At 43.2% G+C, this 22,848-nt stretch overlaps 1 protein-coding gene across 2 annotated transcripts in view; it reads right to left on the bottom strand.

Moving 5' to 3' along the window:
* Positions 1-568: 568 nt before the first annotated feature.
* ankrd11 (ankyrin repeat domain 11) overlaps positions 569-22,848 on the bottom strand; it is an 88,935-nt gene continuing 66,655 nt past the window's right edge. Inside the window, exons 5-14 of one of the 2 annotated variants that reach the window (XM_088991417.1) lie at positions 17,972-18,145; positions 15,435-15,635; positions 14,993-15,135; positions 14,141-14,288; positions 9,375-13,773; positions 6,638-9,281; positions 6,417-6,515; positions 5,861-6,004; positions 5,655-5,747; positions 569-4,832 (exon numbers count right to left, since the gene is read on the bottom strand). In XM_088991417.1, coding sequence (XP_088847543.1) covers positions 4,647-4,832; positions 5,655-5,747; positions 5,861-6,004; positions 6,417-6,515; positions 6,638-9,281; positions 9,375-13,773; positions 14,141-14,288; positions 14,993-15,135; positions 15,435-15,635; positions 17,972-18,145 — 8,231 coding nt within the window. In that variant the 3' untranslated portion in view covers positions 569-4,646. Of the gene's footprint in view, positions 4,833-5,654; positions 5,748-5,860; positions 6,005-6,416; positions 6,516-6,637; positions 9,285-9,374; positions 13,774-14,140; positions 14,289-14,992; positions 15,136-15,434; positions 15,636-17,971; positions 18,146-22,848 lie in introns of both variants that reach the window. The other variant, XM_088991416.1, reaches the window with a different exon arrangement.

The following is a 22,848-nucleotide window of genomic DNA, read 5'->3' as shown; positions in this document are numbered from 1 at the left end:
GTAAGCTCTCAGTCGTAGAGGAGCGGTCCATCGATGAGAAGGTTTCTTTAGCCGTCATCTGTACTTCTTTCAAGGTGTCGGACGTTTCGCTTCTCATCCGAGAAGCTTTGTCAGCAAACTAAAGTCTTACTGGTAGTTTCGGCCATATACAGTAAAGTCTCGTTATATCGATATTCAAGGGAGTCCGAAAAAATATCGATATAACCGGGACTATCGATATATCCGACCCTGTTTGCATGTAATTTTCTCCGTGCGTGCATAGAAATAGTATCGATATAACCGGGACTATTGATATATCCAATATCGATATAACGAGACTTTACTGTATATATATATATATATATATATATATATATATATATATATATATATATATATATATATATATATATATATATATATATATATATATATCCCCTACTGTCCAGACATGGCGGTGCCGGACTCTGCTATGATAGGTCCCTGCTCTCAGTTTGGGGGGAGCAGAGGACTACTCCCTGCGTGTTTCTGAAGAAAGATTTGCGAAAAATTCCTCAGTGCAAAAAACAAAACAAAAGGGCCATGGATGTAATATTTCAAAATTTTATTAACGAACATAATCTCTGAGGAACAACAGCAGTTCTCGCGCTTTCTCTGTACATGCAACTGTAGAAAATAATTTTGATTTTTTTACTTTTCGTCTTGACACCCCACCCATTGCCATTTCAGGTTCTCACATTTTTTTTTCAGGAAATCAAAAAGAGCTAAAAGGTGAAAGTACTGCTTTTCTATGACAGCACTGACAACAAGCCCTCAAATTTAACCCCACCCCCAACCCCCTTTAGCTGCTCCAACAATATGTACACAAACTACATTATACCAAAAAAAAAAATGTTACATTGTTACATCATATCCACCTGCGGCCAGCGTACTATGCTCACTTCCCCGTTAGAAGCCCACATTCTACACAACTAGTACAAAGAAGAGGATTGCAAAAACGTCCTGGGAGCTTTTATTTACACAACTATTTACACCAAAAAAAGTCTCTTTCACGCATTACAAGGAGGAAAATGTACACAACTGAGACCGACTTGAACCAAAACAATACCACAGGTGCCAGGAAAAAAAAAGATAATAAATAGATTATTTCTCATCATTTTAAGAGTAGTTCTCCATGCTTTTGTGTTAGTCATTATCCATTCTTTAAAAAAATAAAATAAACAGCTACAGTCTGGGTTTGAATTTAAAAAAAAAAAAGACAGAAAACGAAAAAAAAGAAGGCTTGAAATCGTGATACTATCAAAAATAATAATAATTATGTATATCTAAAGCCAGGAATAAAAGCACAAGAAATGAAAATAATGAGTGAATGTGAGGATTGTAGAGGTAATACGTTGCTGACTGAGGTGGTGTCAGGCTTTCGCGCATCTGCGTCACCGCCAACAACAAGTTGCCCGACATTCTGACCACCGAAGTGCCAAACAACTCGTTGGATGCGGGAATCACACGGTTTGGACGATTAGTCACACTTGGGGAAAGAAAAAACAAAAACACAAAAAAAATCAAACTATTGCTTTGTTTCATACGGAAGAGGATTAGGGCCACAGAAAAAAATATATATATATATTTCTGACTTGACTTCTGAGAATAAAGTCAGAATTCTCACTTGAATTCTGAGAATAAAGTCAGAATTCTCACTTTAAAATCAGAATTCTGAGGGAAAAAAAAATCAGAATCTTGCCACGCTTATGTTTGTCCTTCAGAGGCCCTAAACCTCTTCCGTAGTTTCACGACATGTGGGTGGGGATTGCAAAAAAAAACCAAACAAACCAAAAAACAATATAAAAAAAAAACAAATAAAATCAAAATTTCCAATGATTTGCACAGTGTGCGACTGTTGCAACCATCGCCACCATTTCAAGCCTTTGTCGTACAAATCAGTGATTGATTTATTAGCACGTGTTACAAACAAAAAGGCTGACCGGACGAGAGCAAAACATAGAAAATGTCTTGTAAACAATAGTAGGGGGACAAACACATTAATGGGTTTACATTCTGCTTTCATAAGCAATGTGATTGACATGCCGTTGGTGTGATGAAACAAACAAAATAAAAATAAAAACACATCACAGATACAAAACGGTGTAAAAAAAAAGATAATTCTGTGAGCGAAACACAACCTAATTTTGGAAGATACCAAGTACAAATAAACGGAGGGGGTGAACGAGGGACGAGGGGAAAAAATGCTCAAATATGAACGTTGACGTGGAGGGGTGTAACGATAATTCCAGCCACTTACTTGTCTGTACAGCGTAATAGTACTCGATTACACATCCTAAACACAGCATTTAATGTATTGATGGATCTTTTGAACTCACTAGTCAGCCCCAAAATGGATGCGACGTCTTAAGTCGTCCACGGCATGACACGAGCTTTGAACGGGAGTTGAATAGAATTACATTTTTTCATAATAAAAAACGGCAAAGGCGAAAACTGATTTTGGTGTGATTCAGAAAGCCAAAATAGGTCCAAAAATTCATCAAACCTGTGATTGGAGACAAATGTTTCAATTCGACAAGAATACATTTTAATTGTACTGATTTTATCCAATGAGTTAATGTAAATTTAAACAGGCTTACGAACGGGCATCCAATTTCAAGACCCCAAATCCTGTACACTGTACAGAGTCAAATGGAGTTAGCATTGCTATGTGGAAAGCTAAGCGAGAAAGTGAAACCGTGAGTCAGATTGAAAGTAAGAAAAAATGACAACTTTCCATACTTATTTTTATCTGAACAGAACACGATGATGGGAGTTTTTTGGGACAACATTGGATGATTCTGAACCAATTTATGTACATTAAAAAACATTAAACATAACCACAATGGTTGAACGATATGACAAAAAAATGCTTTCATTCAAACAATAAATATCTGGTGATTTTGCCCAACAGCGATTACATTAGTTTTCACCGGGAAAAAAAGGCATTTTCTTGGTTTTGAGATTTCTCCGATATAATTGTGTCGTTAAAGCAGAGCGAGTAGTAATATTTCTCTATTTGTCATTAAATAAATCCTCATCTAGTTTGCTACATGTGGAAATGTGTCGCTTGGCCTTTGAGGTGGGTGAGTAGGTGGTTGTTTAGTGGGTGTTCAATCCAGGTGTGTTGTCTGTCAGCCATTTTGAAATGATGGCGATGGCGGACGATACAAACGTTTAAACGCCTTTCCAAATACTGACAGAATTGAGTACATATTTGGCCCACAGATATGAGGGAGCGTAGGGGGAGGAAAGTGCTGCCCAAAAAGTGAACTGTACATAAAAAGATAATTTTTTTTTGTTAATTTCTTTCGTTTTCTCTTTACACTTAACTTGAGTGATATTACATTACAGTACATAGGTTATTTACAACTGTGCAGTAATGTGTGGCAAAATAAATTATCTAGAAGGCAGCAAGAATACATTGGTTAACCAATATAAAAACTGTACATCATTTTACGGAATACAACTTTTTTTCACTTTTCTTTTTGTTTGTGGGTTTTTTTTTTTTTTTTTTCTCCATTAAACTAATATTGGCTCTGTAGTGTTTCAAGTCACTTCCTCAGAAACAATGAAATGCCCAAGTAAAGAAATAAACACACACGCACACGCACACTCACACACACAAAAAAAAAAAAAAAAAAAAAAACAATACCCCCCCCCCCCCTGACAATTTCTCCATCATCTCTTTGAATGTCAACATTCGTTTATGTTTATTTGTTCCGTCTTGTACTTGTGGTGCTTTTTACGCAGTCCCAAAGTGCTCGGATGCCTTTTTGTGGAGCAGCTGGTGAAGAACCCTCCATCCAGGATGACCTCAGAGGACCTACGGCGGCGCTCCTTGTCTTCTGTTCTGCATGTCCGAGAGGGCAGTATCTTCTTCTCATATACACAAACACATACATACACACACTCACACATGTCCGTTCCGCCATGTCAGATTGGTCAATACGTGCAGCCCAAAAATCCTCCGCATGGAGATTCTCGGTCTGTCATTCGCAGCCGTGGATCGTCATCAGATCCACCAAGGTTTTTTTGTTGACATCCGCTGGGGAAGCACCGACGTTGTGCTCCGTGGCCCCCCCAATAGTGGGTGCGGGGGGGTCTATTTGGGGCCCCTCATTTGGTACGCAGGCACCACCACGCTGATGTCGGGAGAGCTCCCTTTTGACACGTCTCCTCAGTGATAGGTCTTGTGAAGCAAAGCCCAGCCCGAAAAAAAAATTGAATGCAGAAAATAGATCTCTGTAAACCCCTCGGCGGGCTCCCGTCTCGCCACCGCCAAGCACAAGGGAATTGTGGGTCAGCGCCGCAAAGCAAAAAGCATTTTTTTGGTTGCTTTTTCATGCTTTGTTCACAAAAAGGAGTAAAAACGATTGAGAATGAAAGTGCAAGTTGAGTATTTCTCCCCCTACCCGCAGTATAAACACGTTTCCTTCTTTAAGGGAGGGAAACCATGTTTTGCCGTTTCGAAATCTGCATTCTTCCACTGTTTCCTGTCTGGAGGCTCTTCTGAAATGTGCTAGCCCTTTTTTTCCATTTGTTGTGTTGTCAACAAATGTCTCTCTTGAGAAGAAGAGATTGAGAGAAAGTGAAGGAAGTGTTGATCGCCGCCATGCCAGGAGGTGTCACGCCGGCAGCAGGACAAAGTCGTCGTTGACGTCCACCATGGGGACGTAGAAGGACGGCACTTCGTTGACACACAGGGACTTATGTCCGGCGGGGTCCAATTCTTGGACCTTCAACTGCCATTCCATCCTTTGGACCGCGTTGAGGGCTGCCGCCTCGTGCTGTTGCCGCATCAACAGACACGTCTGAAACGAACACAAAGTGCGCATGAATGACACCGGTCGTAATAAATACATACATGAATGAACAAATAAATACATAAATAATACATACATTTTGTATTGAAATGTATATTGTGTATTGTATTGTGTATTATACATTCTATTCTATTCTCTATTAGCTATCTGTTTGGATGGCTATCCAGCTAGCTATTTAGTTCTGTTTTACTTCAAGATGGCACCGCGCGAGAGTGGCTGCCTTTCCAGCAGCTCCTGCATTTTGTTTTTCTACTTCTTTGTTTCCTTTCCTCTTCCTTTCATAACTTTGCTGCTCTGAAATGTAAATTTCTCCACTGCAAGACGAATAAAGGTACATCCAATTCAATCCAATAAATAAACAATCATCACATAACGTAAATAAATAGAATCTATTTATCGATCGATCTAGCTAGCGATTTAACGATCTATCTAGCGATCTAGCAATCAAGCTAGCGATTTAGCGATCTATCCAGCGATCTAGCTATCTATTTAGCTAGCAATCGATCTAGCTAGCGATCTCTCTATCAAGCTAGCTAGCCATCTATCTATCTAGCTAGCCATCTATCCATGTAGGTAGCCATCTATCTAGCGAGCGAGCTAGCGATCTAGCTAGCGACCTAGCTAGCGATCTATCCATCTATCCATATAGTCATCCATCCATCCAGCGATCTTGCAATCAATCGACTGATCAAGCAATCAAACCTATCTAGCAATCGATCGATGTCAGTTAGGAAACAAAAAAATGGTGTCGGTTGTCCTTCAAGCTAAGTTAAGGACAATGTAAGATTGTATTTTTATTTTATTTTTTACCTTCATGCGGTCATATTTATCATCCACATCCTGAATCCAAGAGATGAACTGCCGTGCGTTGAAGCGATCTCTCACCGATTTATTCTCATCACCCTGAACAACCCCCCAAAAAAAGCAAAAACCAATTAGAAACAAGTAAAAATAAAACCAACTCATGGTCTCATCACGTTGCAAGGGACACACGTGTGAGGACGCGCAGTTCCTACCTGGCTCTCTGATGGCATATTGTAGACTTCGGAATCCAAAAGCATGGTGCAGGCACTAAACGGGACAGCCTGATTGGCGATGGTCCTTGCAGCTCTGCAGTGCACTCGCAACACTTCTTGCTCGCATGACACGATGAGTTTCTCCTGCCGACACCAAACAAGATTAAATAAAGCAGACAGGGCAATCCACTTCTTTCACCTTACAAGTAACAAAAAACCCTCCCCTTACTACCTCGCTGGCTATCCAGCTAGCTAGCTACCTAGCTGGCGATCTACCTAGCCACCGATCTACTTAGCGACCTAGCTGGCTATCTATATAATAATACATTTCATTTATAAGCACCTTTCAAAACTCTCAAGGACACTTTACAGTCACAGGATATTTTTTCTGCGGGTGAGCAGCGGCAGCCACACACGCCAGCGTTCACTCAACCCTATGACTGAAAAGTGACCTTGTGTTTTGAAGGGCGCTTATAAATGAAATGTATTATTATTATGAAAAGACATAAAGCAACCTATGTCATCGCGGGTTAGCCGCGGAGCTCGTTAGCCTTACCCGTTCTATGCTGTGCTGCAACCGGAGCTTTCCTCGTACTGCCTCCTGTTGTCTGAAGAGCTCTTTCAAAGGTTCCGACAACGACGGCGGCGGGGCAATCTGCTCAATGACAAATTCACACCAAGATACAGACAGTCGTTGAAATTTTCTGAAAACGTCGGACAAACGAAACCGAAACTGTCGCGCGACGCCATTTTGAAGACCGATCTACTGAAACTTACCACCGGGATGTGAAGCTTGCTGAGAGGCTTCCCATCCAACAGATAAGAGCCGGTGTAGGTTACGTACTCGGCGTAGCACTGCGGTGCCTGCGGAGTGATGTAGCACAGTATTTTCCTCTTTTCCTCAATCTTCTTCCTGATTTGCAGATACTCAAAATACGGGTTGGAGCGATCGCTGTGGTAAGGTTCGATGTCATCCAACTTGATGGCGTTGACCACCACGGCTAACGTCTGCTGGATCATTTCCCGAGTCTGTTGCATGGCCGTGTTCACCAGCTGGACCTGCACCTGCTGACCGCTCGAACGGGGAAACTTTCTTTTCCGCGGGTGTTGGGTTTGAGAATCGTCATCCTCGACTGGTAGCGGACGACCTTTGCTGGTTTTGCTCAGAACTACCGTCGGCGAAGTGGTCAAAGAAGTTGGTACCGAGAGAGTCAGCGTGGAATTGGATGCGGCGGATGAAATGCCGAGGAACGAGTCTTTGTCTTTCTTTAAAGATGAAAAGGCCAAGACTGAATTTGGAGTCGGCGTTCTGGTAGGAATCGGGTTAATGGTGACTACAGGACTAATGGTCACAGACAGGGAAGTCGTTGAAGTTATGCTTGGAGAAGAAACTGCAGCAGACAGATGGTTCTTGGCCCGGTTGCGTGTCATCCTCTGAGGGATTTCTTCCACCTTTTTGGGTATATCCGTGGGCGCTGCGCTATGGGGTACCTGGACTGGCTTTTGTGTTGTTTCTTGAGTGTCTGAATGCTCTATCGGACCTGGAGGGGAAACAGCCACCGGGAGACGGAGACCAGGATCAGGCGATGACGGTTCTGTGAGGGGCTCCGATACGTCCTCCTGTCTCAATTCTGACTTATCAATGGACATGGTGTCCGGTGGTAACTGCAAAGACTCGGGCATGGGTTGAATCTGGATGTGATGTAATTGTCCAGTCTCTGATTTCACCGATGAACACAACATATGAGGATCGGCCTCATCGGATACTCCATATGGTATTTTACTTTCCAACACGATGGTCTGTTGCGTAAAAGTCCGAGGACTATTGACCGGAACACTCTGAGGCTCGGGGTCCAACTCCTGCTGAAAAGCGTTGTGAGACGACGGAACAATTAAATCTTGCCCATTGGGTTCCACCAGTCTTGGGTCTTGAGCGGAGCATGGAGTCTCCATGTGACCTGAATGGCCCACCTGCATCAAGTCCGGTTCATCAACATCCATCATTGTATGTCTGATGTGAGACTTGTTCAGGTCCGCAAAATCAGAGTCTCTGTGCTCAGCTTCTTCCGATTTTTCTGGGAGCGGAAGGTCAGGCAAGGAGAACGGTCCAAGGTCATCCAACTCGTCGGCATCAGTGGAGAACGGATCTGCCCAAGGAACAACAGGCTCGGGAGCAACGGCCGAAGTGAGATGCCCATCGGCGGTAGGACAGAAGGTATGCGCGTTCTGTCTGCTGACAGGCTCCTCGCATGGGGTCTCCGTGTCCATGTGGTGGGTAACTTCCATATTTGATCTGTTGCAGTCCTGGAAAAAGGACTCTAGTCTTGTGGAGGATGAGGAAGTATTTAAGTAAGTGGGTTCTTCATCCAGAGCTGTATCGGGTCTCTCCAGAGAAGGAATGTCAGCCACAGCTTCCTTCTGCTCATCAAAATCCTCAGGGTCTTCTTCTTCTTCCTTGTGCCACCGATTCCAGGTGGCATACGGAGGAGTTACGGATGGGTGCCCGGACAAGTGCTGCAGTTCACCCTCGGAATGAGAATAAGGACTGGTTATTTTGGAGACCGCGGCTTCGATCTCCCCGTAGGTCCGATGTGGAGATTTGAGGTCGACTTCATGGTTCCAACTCATGCCGTGATCATAGCAGCTTCCTCCATGGTTGGGCTCGGGATGCGGCGGAGTGAACTGCTCAACTTCCGGACCCTGTCCATCTGGCGAGTCAACGTGCCAACTCTTTCTCAAAGGGTCCTCAACTAGAGCGGGGAAAGAGGAGGGTTCCTGCGTTTGCCCGGTCTCGTGATCGTCGTCTCTTCTCTCGTCTAAATCAAGGCTTTCGCCATCGTCTTCTTCTTCATCCTCTTCTTCATCCCTTTCCTCTATGACAGAGGGGAGATCCGAGAGGACCAGGTTAGGCTCACTGTGGTGAGGTTCCGAGATGTCATCAATGTCGAGTGGGGGAAGCGCCGCGGGAGCGGGCGTCGGCGGTGCGGCGATGTCAAAGCAGGGCTCCAGTGGATCTGGCCTGTGAACCGGCGTTGACGGTTTGGGCAAGTAACTGCTGTAAACACCATCGGAAAGATGCTCGTTGGTCTCAGCGCAATGGAGCGCCGTCGTCCCCAGATCCGGCGCGGGATGACTCGGCTCCTGCCGAGGAGACAACAACCTGATGGGTGAGAAGTAGGGCGAGGGCAAGCTCTCCAGTCTATCCACAGAGGCCGATTTCTCCTCTAGGATTTGCGAACCAGTCGTGGGATCAAATTCCGCGGACGGTTCGCTATGCTGTCGCAGGAACTTGTCCGCTTCAATTTTGAACTCTTCTTCCAAAGGCCTACGTACATCAGAGGAGGCAGAACGGCCGATGAGTGGCAACTGGAGGTTCTTTGCTGGGGTGGGACATGTTCCTTCCTGAAAACCTTGGGAGTACCTGCTGGTGGACAAACGAAAGATGGAACATCAGAAAAGAGTCAACGGTATAAACAGATTTAGAAACTCAAGACAAGATCAAATGAGGAAATACCTTTCAAAGAAGGACGGCGAACACGCGTTCATCGACATGGTCATGGCTGAGGAGTTCTGGCAATCCAGACCATCGAGCATAATATCAGGGTAGTCTTCTGCACTGCAAGACGGAGTCCGCGGAGTCTGCATGACTTCCTCGTAACTGGGGCAGGAGATAACGGATGTCGGCGTGGGGACCCCGGTCGGCCTGTTGTGTTCCGACCTTGGAGAAGCCGGGAGGTTCTCTTTCATTTGATGGCCAGGCAGCCACTCTTTGGAGTTGTGACTATCTGTAGACGGTTGGAACTTGCGACTCGGAGACATCATTTGAGCCGGTAGGCCGACGTCCTTCAGCTTCTTCTCTTTGAGACCAGTCTCCAAGCTGCATGACTTCTTTGAGGAGAGCTCACCACGGTTCTTCCTCACTTCTTCTGTGGATTTGGCTTTGTCCTTCAGTTTAGGGTCTCCAGACTTGGGTCTCATCTTCTCCATTTGTTTCATCCTCTCTTTATGCCTTTTGTGGCGCTCTTCGATTTCTTGATCTTTCAGACTTAACATCTGACCAAAGCTCGTCATTTGGTAATCACCGTCCACAAGGAGTTTTTCGCGCGGCCGGTTATCTTTCCGTCCGGTGTCTTTGGACTGATTGAGTTTTTCGTTTTCATCTTTAGTTTTTGACTTGGCGTGATCTAACCTGTTATCTTTCTCTAGAAGATCCCGATTTCTCTCTTTTTTCAGATCAAATTTCGGACTGTCTTCTTTCAATCTGTCTTTCAGAATTGTGACCTGGGGGCTCTCTTTTAATCCCGATTTAATATCATCTTTGCAATGCTTTGACGAACCAAATCCATCAATGTGCTTGTTCCGTTCCTCCTTTATTTTATCTTTGTGTTTTTCCTTTTTCTTTTTGTCCTTTATCCTGTCGCCGATGACGGCAGTCACTTTATCTTTTTTGGACATCTCTTTTTCAAATTCTAACGTCTTATCAAAATCGTCTTCGCCGTCCCCTTTACCGCCGTACGGAAAGGTGTAAGGATCCGCCTCTAGAGGCATGGCTTCTTTCTCAAAAGGCAAGCTTTCCCTGCGACTGTACATGTCTCGGATTTCTTCCGTCTTGTCACGTTTGTCCTTACGGACCTTGTCTTTATCCTTGTCGTGGCTTTTCTTGGACGAGGACGAGGAGGAATGTCGATGTCTTTCTTTCTCCCTGAACTTGTCCTGGGGTGTGGAGATTGAAAGCGACTCCCTCCTGTCATCGGCCATGTCGGCGAGGCTGATGGAATCGTAGTAAGTGGAGAGGATGGGCTCGTGGACCCTGTCCGTAAAACTGTCCGAAGAGAGATCGCTGTGCTTGTCATTGGAGTCGTCCTTGTAGTCGTTCATGGCTTCTTCTTCCAATTTTTCCAGCAGGGACTTTTCATTTTCCCCGCTGCCCTTTGACGGTTTCCTCTCCTTGGGATTGTCCATCTTGTATTTGTTTTTTGTTTTCTCTTCACTGTTTTCCCTCTTGTCTAAGAGTTTCTGCTTATTTTTCTTGTCTTGGACAGAGTCCACCGAAATGCGGTCTTTACGTTCCTTATGTTTGATATCGGCAGATTCTTTCTTGTCTTTGTTGTTTTTCTCCAGGGAGCCCTTGCGTTCTTTAGCGGTGTCAAAGGTGGCCTTGTCTTTCTTCTTCTCCTTATGGTCTTTGTCCTTGGTCTTCTCGGCACCGTGTTTGGTCTCGGATGACATTTTCCTGATTTTGTCTGTTGGAAAGTGATCCAGATCATCCAGATCCGGTGTGGAATCTTTTCGGATGGAGTCGGAAACGTGAGCGCCGTTGTAGGCGTCCTCCTCGTCGTCACTTTCGTCCGTGAAAATGTCTGCTATTTTGTACCACGTCTTCTCTCGGATTTTCTCCGGCTTTCTTTCCTCTTTCTTGGCGTCGAAGAAATCTTTTTCTCTGTCGTTGTGTTTGTCTTGGGAAGCCTTTTCCTTCTTGTCCTTGCTCTGCTCCGACGACGTCTTTCGGTCTTTGTCTTTGCCGTGAGACTCTTTGTGTTTGTCTTTCAGGCCCTCCTTCTTGTCTTTGGCCACGCGATCAATTTCCTTTTCCTTGGCCGTTTTTTCGCCGGAGAATTTGTCACTTTTGTCCTTCTCCTGATCGCCACCCCGGTCTTTGATTTTCTCTTTGTGTTTCTCGGCTTTTGTTTTCTCCCGTTTTTCCATCCCCTCAAACTTCTTTTCCTTCTCCTTGCCAGAATGGTTCCTCTCACGGATGTCGGAAGACTTGCTGACGGCGTCCAGTTCTTTGAAGAACGAGTCATTGGCGTAGTCGTCCCGAATGGACTCTTGCTTGATTTTTGCGTCTTTCCTCTCCTTGACAAAGTCATACGAATCTTTGCGTTCTCGGCTACTGTCCAGGGAATCTTTGTCTTTTTTGTCTTTCCCCGTTTCGGTAGATTCTTTCCGCTTCTTCTCTTTTTCAACAGAGTGACCCGAGTTCATTTTTTGTTTCTCCGACCAATCTTTTTTCTTGTCGTTGGTCTTTTCCGAACAATCTTTGTCTTTCTTTTTGGACGCGGGCTCCCTCTCGGGTCTTTTCTCGCTGTGATCAGATTTCTTATCTTTCACTTTGTCTTTTCTCCTCGTCTCTTCCTTGACCGTCTCGACAATGAGTTTCACCGAATTGTTGGCTTTGTACTCTTTGTACTCTTTGACGGGGGGGACGTCCCAGCTGTCGTCTCCATAGAGGGACGAATCCGAGGACATCTCTGAGCCCCATCGGTCATGGTGGTCATCCGAGGCGCTGAGCTTTGCGTCGTCCAGGTTGAGGAAGCGATTGTTGACGTCGTAGCTTTCGTATTCCGACTCGTCCTTGAGGACTTTGTCCTTTTTGCATTTCTCCTCCTTGGTGTTTTTCTCTTTGTCAAGCTTCAGATGCTTTTCCTCTCTTTGATCATTTTTCCGATCCGGCCTGGATTTCTCCTTGGACTTTTTCTTCTTGTCCTCTTTATGGTTTTTTTGTTTGTCCTCCTTGACTTTTCTCTCCTTGTCAGATTTTGTAGATTTCTCCCGTTCTTCCTTGTTTGCTTTGTCCTTGGCGGAGTCCTTGTTTTTCTTATTTTTCTCCTTTTCCGCTGTTCTATGCGAGTCCTTGCCCGACGTCCAGTCCTTTTCTTCCGACTTGTTTTTGGAGAGCCTCTCATCCTTTTTGGAATGATCTTTGTCATGTTTCGATAACTTGATCTTGCTTTCGGCTGGCGATTCCGACTCGGCGTTGACCGACTTTTGCCGCGAATCGTCAAAGTCAAAGGAGTAGCTTTTGACAAATTTTTCGTTCATGTCCTGATTGAGAACAAGGCTTGGGGCCTTGTCCTTTTCTTTGCTTTTGTGCTTGTGCTTGACTTTATGCTTCTTAAGCACTTTACCGTCACCGTCCGTTTTGGAGGCCGTACTATCGGCATTTTTGTAGACGTCAGAGTTCTTCTTATCCGCCGCGTTATTGTGCACGTTGTTGTTCTTCTTCTTGTTGTCGGCTCCTTTCCGCTTCACCCGTTTTATCGATTCCACGCTGGATTCGGCAGAGGAGCAGTCCGACTCACTGGACAGCCTAGTTCTCACCGAATCGGACAGAGAACTTACGTCCGACCACGTCGGAGACGATACCGTCTTCCAGCCGTCGGTCCTCCACTGCTTCGGGTGTTGCTCGGCCAACGACGGAGCTTGTTTCTGAGAGTTCGAGTTGACATGCGACGAGGAGGACGTGTTGAAGCCGGACGATTCTTTCACCATCATCGAAGAATCCTTAATGCTGTTGGACCCTTTATCGTCTTCGCTCTCCAGATCGGCGCAATCGGAATCGGACGTACAGAATTTGTCGTTGACTTTACCGAATCGGACTTCTTTGCCCACGTTATTTTTACTCTCCTTCTTCCTCTTCTTTTTGACTTTGTTCTTGTCTTTTAGTTGTTTGGAACTAGGAGTTCCCGAGTCTCTCGCCTTGGCATTGGTTTGAAGGGCCTGTTGCCGCGGCGTCGGCGCAGGCGTGAAACAAAGCGTCCTGTCATCCTCATCGGAACTGTTGCTGTCCGAGATGATCCGTCGGACGGCTTTCTTTGGTGTTAGCGAGTTGCTTTTGGAATAGGTTTTGACCTCCATCTTGGGTATGGAGATGAAACTGTTGGCCTTGCTAACGGTGTCCTTACGAAAGTCTTTTTTCAAGAGGTGCTTGTCATCCACGGGCGGGACTCGCTCCTCCTCGTCATCTTCGTCAAACTCGTATTCGTCTTTGACGGGCGTGACGGCCGATTTAGGGGGGTCCAATGTTTTCCCTTTTAACTTCAAGCCCTTCTCAAACTCAGAGTCCGTGTTATTGCCGTCGACAGAGCTGGAAGGGGCGCACGAAGGGACATCCTCCTCTTCCTCTGAAGATTCTGCGTGGAGGGGGAAAAAAAACAATTACATAGGAATGCGTACATGTAGCATAAAACACTCTATCAGTAGCGAGAACAGGGAACGGGAGGGGGAGAAACTAGAGATGTGGAAGTATGCCCTGGAAAGCAGAGGAATGAAGATCAGTCGCAGCAAGACAAAATATATGTGTGAATGAGAGGGATCCAAGTGCAAGAGTGATGCTGCAGGGAGAATAGATAAAGAAGGTGGAGGATTTTAAGTACGTGGGGTCAACTGTCCAGAGCAATGGAGAGTGTGGAAAAGAGAAGAAGAAGAAGAAGAAGAAGAAGAAGAAGAAGAAGAAATCATCACAAAGCAATTGATCAAGGTTTATTTTAAATGACACACCTGAGGAACTTTCTTCACTTGAGGTGTACGTGCCTTTCCCCAGCAATAAATTGAGCATAGTTGGAGAGTTGGCAACATTCAAAGGCGTTTCACCTCTTCGGTTACTTTGACGTGGGTCACCCCCATACCGTAAAAGAAGCTTCACCACCTGAAATCAAGAACAGAAGATTTGAAATAACATTTTTTTGAATAAAACAATTGAATGGCTTTTGTTTTGATGATAATACAAGATTGATGCTTATAACTCATAACAGACTGACGCTAGCTAAACTAAAAGCTAGCTAGGTTTCTATTCGGGTTACCTTCAGAGTTTTGAAAGGCGCTTGGAAATTAAATATATTATTACTATTATTATTAGCTATCTATTAGCTAGCTAGCTTTCTATCTGAGTTACTTCCGGGTTGAGTGAAGGCCTAGCTAGCTCTCTGTTAGCTATCTATTAGCTAGCTAGCTTTCTAGCCGAGTTACTTAGCTATTGAATTAGCTATCTATTACCTATCTAGCCGAGTTACTTAGCTGTCTATTAGCTAGCTTTCTATCTGAGTTACTTCCGGGTTGAGTGAAAGCTTAGCTAGCTATCGGTTAGCTATCTATTAGCTAGCTAGCTTTCTAGCCGAGTTACTTAGCTATCGAATTAGCTGTCTATTAGCGAGCTAGCTTTCTATCTGAGTTACTTCCGGGTTGAGTGAAGGCCGATTGATGGGAAAATGATCTGCAAATGAACACCCTACCCCCTTTCAATTGCTGCTGTGGACTGCAAATTTGCCCATTGTGGGACTATTAAAGGCTTTCTGCCTTTAATTTACTTGTGATGCAACACTGAGCTTGATTCAAATCTGCAACTGAGATGACCTTAAAATGTCCGTTATTGGATGCATCGTGGAGAGGGGTGTCGTCATCCAAACCCTTGGTGTTGACCTCTGCCCCGGCTGCCAGCAGCTGCTTGGCCACATCGTAATATCCTCTGTTGCAAGCCTCGTGCAATGCAGTCCAGCCTAAGTACAAAGAGAACAAATTGTTGTTTTTTTTTCACCATTTTTTGAGCATTTTCTGATGTCAGTTAGGAAACCAAAAAATGGTGTCGGTTGTCCTTTAAAACGTACAGTATAACTATATGCAGTGGAACCATTGTCAAATGCACTCATTAGAAGTCATTTGAAATGATTTTACAAATTATGGAGGCAACTTGTCCGGGGGTGTCGGTTGTCCTTTAAGTCACTTGCTTTACGTAGGTTGTGTTAGCATTGAAGCTAAACCAAAAAAAAAACACAATTAATCATTGAAAGAATCTCACCTGCAAAGTCTTTTACATTCACGTCTGCTCCCTCGCTGATGAGTTCCTTAATGCGGCGGACCTCACCGCGAATGGCCGCCCTGTGCAGCCGAGTCTCTCCTCGCTCGTTTCTTTTATTGACTTTATCTTTGGTTTTTGATGCGGAGTTTGGCGTTCCCTTCTGACCTAAACTGGACTGTGACTGGTGCTTTGGTGTTGTGTCTGAAAAAGACATAAAAGTACTACATTCAATACCATAAACAGATTACCGTAATTTCCGGACTATAAACCGCGACTTTTTGTTTTTAGTATTATTTGCAGGTGGATCAACAAAATGGCTGCTGCCAAACAAAATGGCCGACATTCAGTTCAAATAAAAATATGGGTCCTCATAAAAAAAAGTTTTTTTCAGTTCAGTACATTTTTAAAGGAGAAACCATTTTGTACATACATAAATGCTATCTAGCTCCCTGGCCCGCTAACTAGCTAGCTTTGTATTCGCTATATGGCTATCTAGCTGGCTGGCTTGCGAGCTAACTGGTTAGCTATCAACTATTCATTGGTTAGCTAGCTAGCTTTCTATCTATTTGAGTTACTTCAGGGTTGAGTGAACACTGGCACGTGTTGCTGCCGCTGCTCACCTGCAGAAACACTTATCTTGTGACGGGTAAAGTGACATTGAGAGATTTGAAAGGCGCTTAGAAATCAAATGTTGTATTATTATTATTATTATTGTCATCCTCATTTGCTCGCTATTTGCTATCTATTAGCTATCTGGCTGGCTAGCTAGCTATATATTAGGTATTAACGTGGCTAAAAAAACTTATCCTATGACTGTAAAGTGACCATGAGAGTTTTGAAAGGCGCTTATAAATCAAATGTATTATTTTTATTACTTACGTATTAATAATGGAGACCGTCGGTGCAGTACTGTTGTTCGCCTTTTGGCCACAAGGTGACACCCTCACACAAAGATTTGGCAGAGGAATTTGATGCATTTGCGTTCAGCAGTATTTCTAAACATTAATTGTAGACTATTGGCCCAGTGCTATCATATATGAATATGATATTTGAAACGGTCACGTGCCTTCCTCGGGTCATGCATCAAATGAATTTCCAGGAATATGTATTTCCTTTTCAAGCAGTATTTGAAGGAAGAGAGTTTGGTTCACAAACAAATATGCTACCAAGTATAGAAATCCCACCGTTGATTTTGCTTATGTGCTTATTAATGCCGAATAAAGTATTTTCATTGGTCTACCGAACAACAATACTCTGCAGAGTCATTGCTATTTTGTAATAACAACAACAATAACAATAATACTGATACTACTACTACTAATAATAATAATAATCAGAATCAGAAAACCTTTATTCATCCCACAATGGGGAAATTTGCAATACTAATACTACTACTACTACTACTAATAATAATAATAATAATAATAATAATAATCAGAAAACCTTTATTCATCCCACAATGGGGAAATTTGCAATTATTATTAATAATGATAATAATCAGAATCAGAAAACCTTTATTCATCCCACAATGGGGAAATTTGCAATACTAATACTAATACTATTACTACTACTACTACTACTAATAATAATAATAATCAGAAAACCTTTATTCATCCAACAATAGGGAAATTTGCAATACTAATACTACTACTACTACTACTACTACTACTACTACTAATAATAATAATCATAATCAGAAAACCTTTATTCATCCCACAATGGGGAAATTTGCAATTATTATTAAAAATGATAATAATCAGAATCAGAAAACCTTTATTCATCCCACAATGGGGAAATTTGCAATAATAATAATCAGAATCAGAAAACCTTTATTCATCCAACAATAGGGAAATTTGCAATACTAATACTACTACTACTACTACTACTACTACTACTATACTACTACTACTACTACTACTACTACTACTACTACTACTACTAATAATAATAATAATAATAATAATAATAATAATAATCAGAAAACCTTTATTCATCCCACAATGGGGAAATTTGCAAGAAATAATAATAATAATAATAATAATAATAATAATAATAATGATAATAACCAGGAGCTTGGGCGCCATCTTGTGCATTTTATGGGCGCCACATTGGAGTCCAGATGCCACAAAATAAGACAGACGGACTTCTTGAATGGATTGCAAACATGTATGCTTTCCTCTTCAGAACTATTTGAATCCTATTCCTAACTGGATGAGTAACAAGAAAGCATCTTCTCCCAATCGGAAGCCATTTTTTTTAAAATTCTCGAGCAAGGTAAGACGTCTTGGGGGCGGGACCTTCTGAAACTGGCCATTTCCGGTTTCATTTTGAGGTCATTTTTCTTGGTGTTTTAGCATTTGACTAAAAATATCATCCTGCCTGCGTGTTTTGGCTCTTTTAGACGCTATCAAAGGTTTTTTTTTTTTTTTTTTGATGTCAGTTAGGAAGCAACCAAACAAAAATGGTGTGGGGGTTGTCCTTGACTCCTCCTTCCCTAGTGTGCAAGCTAAGACGTGGTGTCCATGACAAGCACGCACCTGGACTGTTGAGGGACTCCTCAGCAGTCATTTGCATGAGGAGGGCCACCTGCTGCCGCTCGGAGAGGGGGTACCCTGCCCGGATGCCCGGCATCCCCATTCCAAACGGCAAGCCGGCCTTCCGGGTGTTTGTGGGCTCCTTTTTAATGCGCTTCCGTTCTGGACCGGCTTTCTCTGTGGGATTAGGAAAACAACTTTTAAGAAACAATACATAAATACACACATTGGGGTGTGACCAAACATGAAGGCTAACCACATCCTAACGGTAAAAAGTGAATGTTGTTGGTCTGTAGCGGGGGTACAAATGTCACGTGAATTATTGGTGAAATTCAAGAAATGAACTTGAGCTAACTTTCAGGGAATGGAGTAAATTTGGGAAGGTCACATGCACGCATTGAGGAAAAAAATATATATTTTGGTGGTCATTGACCACAATTGTGGCTTTTCAATCAAATGACGTTTGTATTTCCATTCTCATTCTCATCTAATATTTACCATTTGTTTCATCATCCTGGAACTAGAAGTACTTCCTGCTAGCTAGCCAACTAGCTAGCTTGCTATCTCTCATCTATCGAGCTAGCTTGCTATTTCTTATCTATCCATCTTTCTATCTAGCTAGCTTGCTATCGCTCATTTATATAGCTAGCTTGTTATCTCCCATCTATCCAGCTAGCTAGCTTGCTATCTCTCATGTATCGAGCTAGCTTGCTATCTCTCATCTATCCATCTTTCTATCTAGCTAGCCATTTCTCATCTATCCATTTAGCTGGCTAGTTAGCTATCTCTCATCTATCCAGCTAGCTAGCTTTCTATCTCTCATCCATCCATCTATCCATCCATCTTGCTGTTTATCTATCTCTCATCTATCGAGCTAGCTTGCTATCTCTCATCTATCCATCTAGCTAGCTAGCTTGTTATTTCACATCTATCATCTATCTATCTAGCTAGATAGTTAGCTTGCTATCTCTCATCTATCTATCTAGCTAGTTAGCTAGCTATCTCTCATCTATCCAGCTAGCTTGCTTTCTATCTCTCATCTATCCATCTAGTTAGCTTGCTATCTCTCATCTATCTATCTAGCTAGTTAGCTAGCTATCTCTCATCTATCCAGCTAGCTTGCTTTCTATCTCTCATCTATCCATCTAGCTAGCTTGCTATCTCTCATCTATCTATCCATCTAGCTCACTAGCCATCTCTCATCTATCCATCGATGTATCCCACTAGCTAGATAACTATCTCTCATCTATCCACCAATCCATCTATCGAAGCTAGCATGCTATCCCTCATCTATCTCGGGAGCTATCTATATCTCAATCTGTTTAACTCTCTAACATAAATGACTGGAATCTAACAAACAATATATGTAGCTAAGGAGCTAGCAAGCAATGTATTAAGCTGTTGTTCTGATACGAGGCTAACTGGGGCACTTCTATCTCCCGCGGTAGACCATAAAAATTCACAACCTCAACTTGTAATTAAACAGTCCCATATTATCTTATTTGTTTTGAAACGACACAGCGGTGGTTGCCTTTAAAAGGCCAACAAACGGCATGTTGATGTTTTTTTTTCTTCCCAGGCAATCAGGAAGAGGGTGTGGCTTGGCAAAAGCACACTTATTACGAAATATAAATGCTGCGCACTCAATTCGACACAGCGTTGCCAAGGTCACCGCATGCCTGCCGGCCGGCCTTCCGTCCGAATGGAGACCATCGCCACGGCACAAAAGCAGCTGCTCCACAAAGGCACACCCTGCAATTATTTTGGGCAGCAGCAGCAGCATACCATCCCATGACCTTTGGATCGGACTCGGGCTAGTCATCGTGACCGTGACATCTGATCTTTAAAGCACAACCGACACCTCCGGACAAGTTGCGTCCAGAATTTGTCAAATGACTTCCTTCTACTGAGCGCATTTGACAAAGATTCCAGCGCATAAAGCGATATTTTAAGACTGGCGCTGAATATTCAGGAAGTCTTGTTTTCCAGTTGATGACGATGCCCTAAGTGACGTCACGGAGGGAACGCCCCTGACCGAGAAAGTGACACACAATGCATTTTGGGTACTTTTTTCGTCTGAAAACACAGTGTAGATCACAAAATTAGAAGGAAAACGACATCAATCACACGATGGTGAATCGTCGTGTGTCGCAACCAATTGCGCTAACATGCATAAAGAAGGTGTAAGTTGACACATATTCCCAGCAGACAAATCAGCCCATTTCCAACGGAGCTTGGGCGCCATCTTGTGCATTTTCTGGGCGCTACATTGGAGTCCAGACGGCTCGAATTGATCCGGAAGGACTTCTTGAATCGATGGCAAACATTTATGTTTTCCTCATCAGAACTATTTGAATCATATTCCGATTTGTCTGCTGGGAATTTGTGTCAACTAGTATCAAATAGTAGTCTTGGTGCAACACACAATTCACCACCGCGTTATTTAGGTGTTTTCCTTCTAATTTCGCCATCAACACGGATCAACATGACGTTTTCAGACCAAACAAGGTACCCAAAATGCATTGTGTGTCGCTTTCTCGGTCAGGGGCGTTCCCTCTGTTACGTCACGTCAGGCATCGTCATCAACTCAAAAACAAGACTTAAAGTCTTAAAAGGTAAAATCTAGCTACATGCGGTGAAATCTTAGTAAAATACGCTCAGTAGAAGTCATTTCAAGCGATGTTACAAATTATGGACACGACTTGTCCGCAGGCGTCGGTTGTCCTTTAAGTGTACAAAACATGACATAGAGAAGAATGAAGAGCCACAAAGAGAGCCAGAAACATTTCCAGAATCCAAACAGGCATTTGCTAAGACACCGCTGGGGCTTGTCTGAGCCTGATTTTTCTCTTGTTACAACACAATACAGCCCATGGCCAATAACATTGAAGCGAGTAGAGGCTACTGTCAGCAATCACACCTCAAAAAAGGCAACTTTTTTTGGTGCTTTTATGAAATGCGAACTACTTTTGCCGCCAGTTAAAAACGCAGCAAACCTTTTGGGAACATCTGCGACCGCTTTCAGCTCCCGCACGATCCCACCCCTCTTTGATAAACCCTCAAATTGTCTCCAAAGCAGTCGCCATTGAGACACATTCCTTCTGCCAAGACTTGAACTGGAGGGGGAGAACCACAGAAGCAGTCAAAACATGTTTTGGGAGCAGCAGGACGGAGAAAGTGCTACGCTAGCGCTTTCAGAGTATGTCGAAAAGACGGCGAGCCAGAAAGTCGTTGAAATGACTTGAATGCAACAACAGAAACAGAGGCTTAAAAAAGGTAAAACGTGAGTGACTATTTCAAAGCGTAATTTACACTATGTTGACACGAGAAACAGCTGGGAGTGCGCCGGTCGCCTCTTCTAAATTTAGATATCATCCTTAGAGATCTCGTGTTTTCGGTGTTTACTATTTTGACTATTTTTGACTTATTGTATTGTAATCTAATAATATAGGACCGTAACCAGAATGGGATCATGTAAATAATAATAATAATAATAATAATACATTTCATTTATTAACATCTTTCAAAACTCTCAAGGACACTTTACAGTCACAGGATATTTTTTCTGCGGGTGAGCAGCGGCAGCCACACGCGCCAGCGTTCACTCAACCCGGAAGTAACTCAAATAGATAGAAAGCTAGCTAGCTAGCTAATAGATACGGTAATAATGACAATACAACCGTACTCTTTACGGCAAAACCAGAGTAGTCGGCAGGTACAGTGATACCTCTGTTTACGAACCCCTTGGCTTACAATTTTTTTGGTTTACAAACGTTGAATTTATGAAAATTTTACCTTGGCATACAAACTATTTTTCAGGATACACACGGAGCTGCCACAATGAGTGATGTGTCGTACGCGAACAAGCCCGTTCTCCTAACAAGAAAATGGCAGTCGGCTTGTTTCGGTCCTCTATTCCCCGCCCCCAGTCTTCGGTTAAAGCCACGTGATTGGTCAAGAACGCAGCAGTGAGGGAGGATGGTCGAAACATTAAAAAAGCAGGCAGACGACAGTGAGAGAGTTTCAACTTTGATAGTTCAAAGGCAAAGTGTAGACTGCAAGGTTAAAATATCTCCCGGTGACGGGAGGAAATATGTGGCTCATACAAAAACAAAGACAAATTAAAACAATAAACCAGCTATCTAGCTATCTATTAGCTAGCTGGCTATCTATTAGCTATCTATTGACTAGCTAGCTAGCAGGCTATTTGTTGGCTAATTGCTAGCTAGCTAGCTAGCTTTTTTATTTATTATTATAATTATTCCGGGTTGAGTGAACGCTGGAGCATGTGGCTGCCGCTGCCCACCCACAGAAAAAAACGTATTCTGTGACTGTAAAGTGACCTTGAAAGTTTTGAAAGGCGCTTAGAAATGAAATGTATTATTATTATTATTATATACATTTGTCACCCCTTCCCCTAACAACCACATGATGCAGACTTTCCGAGTCTTAAAAAATGGCCAACTTGCTACATTACGACGCCGATTTAATTTGCGTAACTTGTTCAGCCCGAGGGATGCCGCAGGTGAGCTTCCTAAACGGGGTGACAAAACCGTCACAAACGCTTTCCTGTCACGAAAAACCGCCTCGACCAGCTTGAGCGCATCGGTCCGACCGAGCCACTTGAAGCTTTGACAACCATTTGCTTGAGGAACTCAAACTGAGAAAACAGGAAGTCAAGACACAAGATGCAGGAAATGGCAAACGGGATGTTTTGTTTTTCGATGCCTTCGCACTTGAATCGTGGTACACATCGGTAGACAGTTAAAGGACAACTGAAAACCAAAACATGTGTCCACTCCAGTGCCAGGGTTTTTGTCATTGTCACAGAATATTGAGTTTTAGCACTACATAAACATTCAATACAGCGTCAGAAACCT

Source organism: Hippocampus bargibanti, linkage group LG03, assembly GCF_051943395.1.
Source record: "Hippocampus bargibanti isolate YZ-2025 linkage group LG03, ASM5194339v1, whole genome shotgun sequence".
In the NCBI taxonomy this organism is placed as follows: Eukaryota; Metazoa; Chordata; class Actinopteri; order Syngnathiformes; family Syngnathidae; genus Hippocampus; species Hippocampus bargibanti.
The sequence above is the reverse complement of the archived record's forward strand: the minus strand, read 5'-3'. Positions and strand labels throughout refer to the sequence as shown.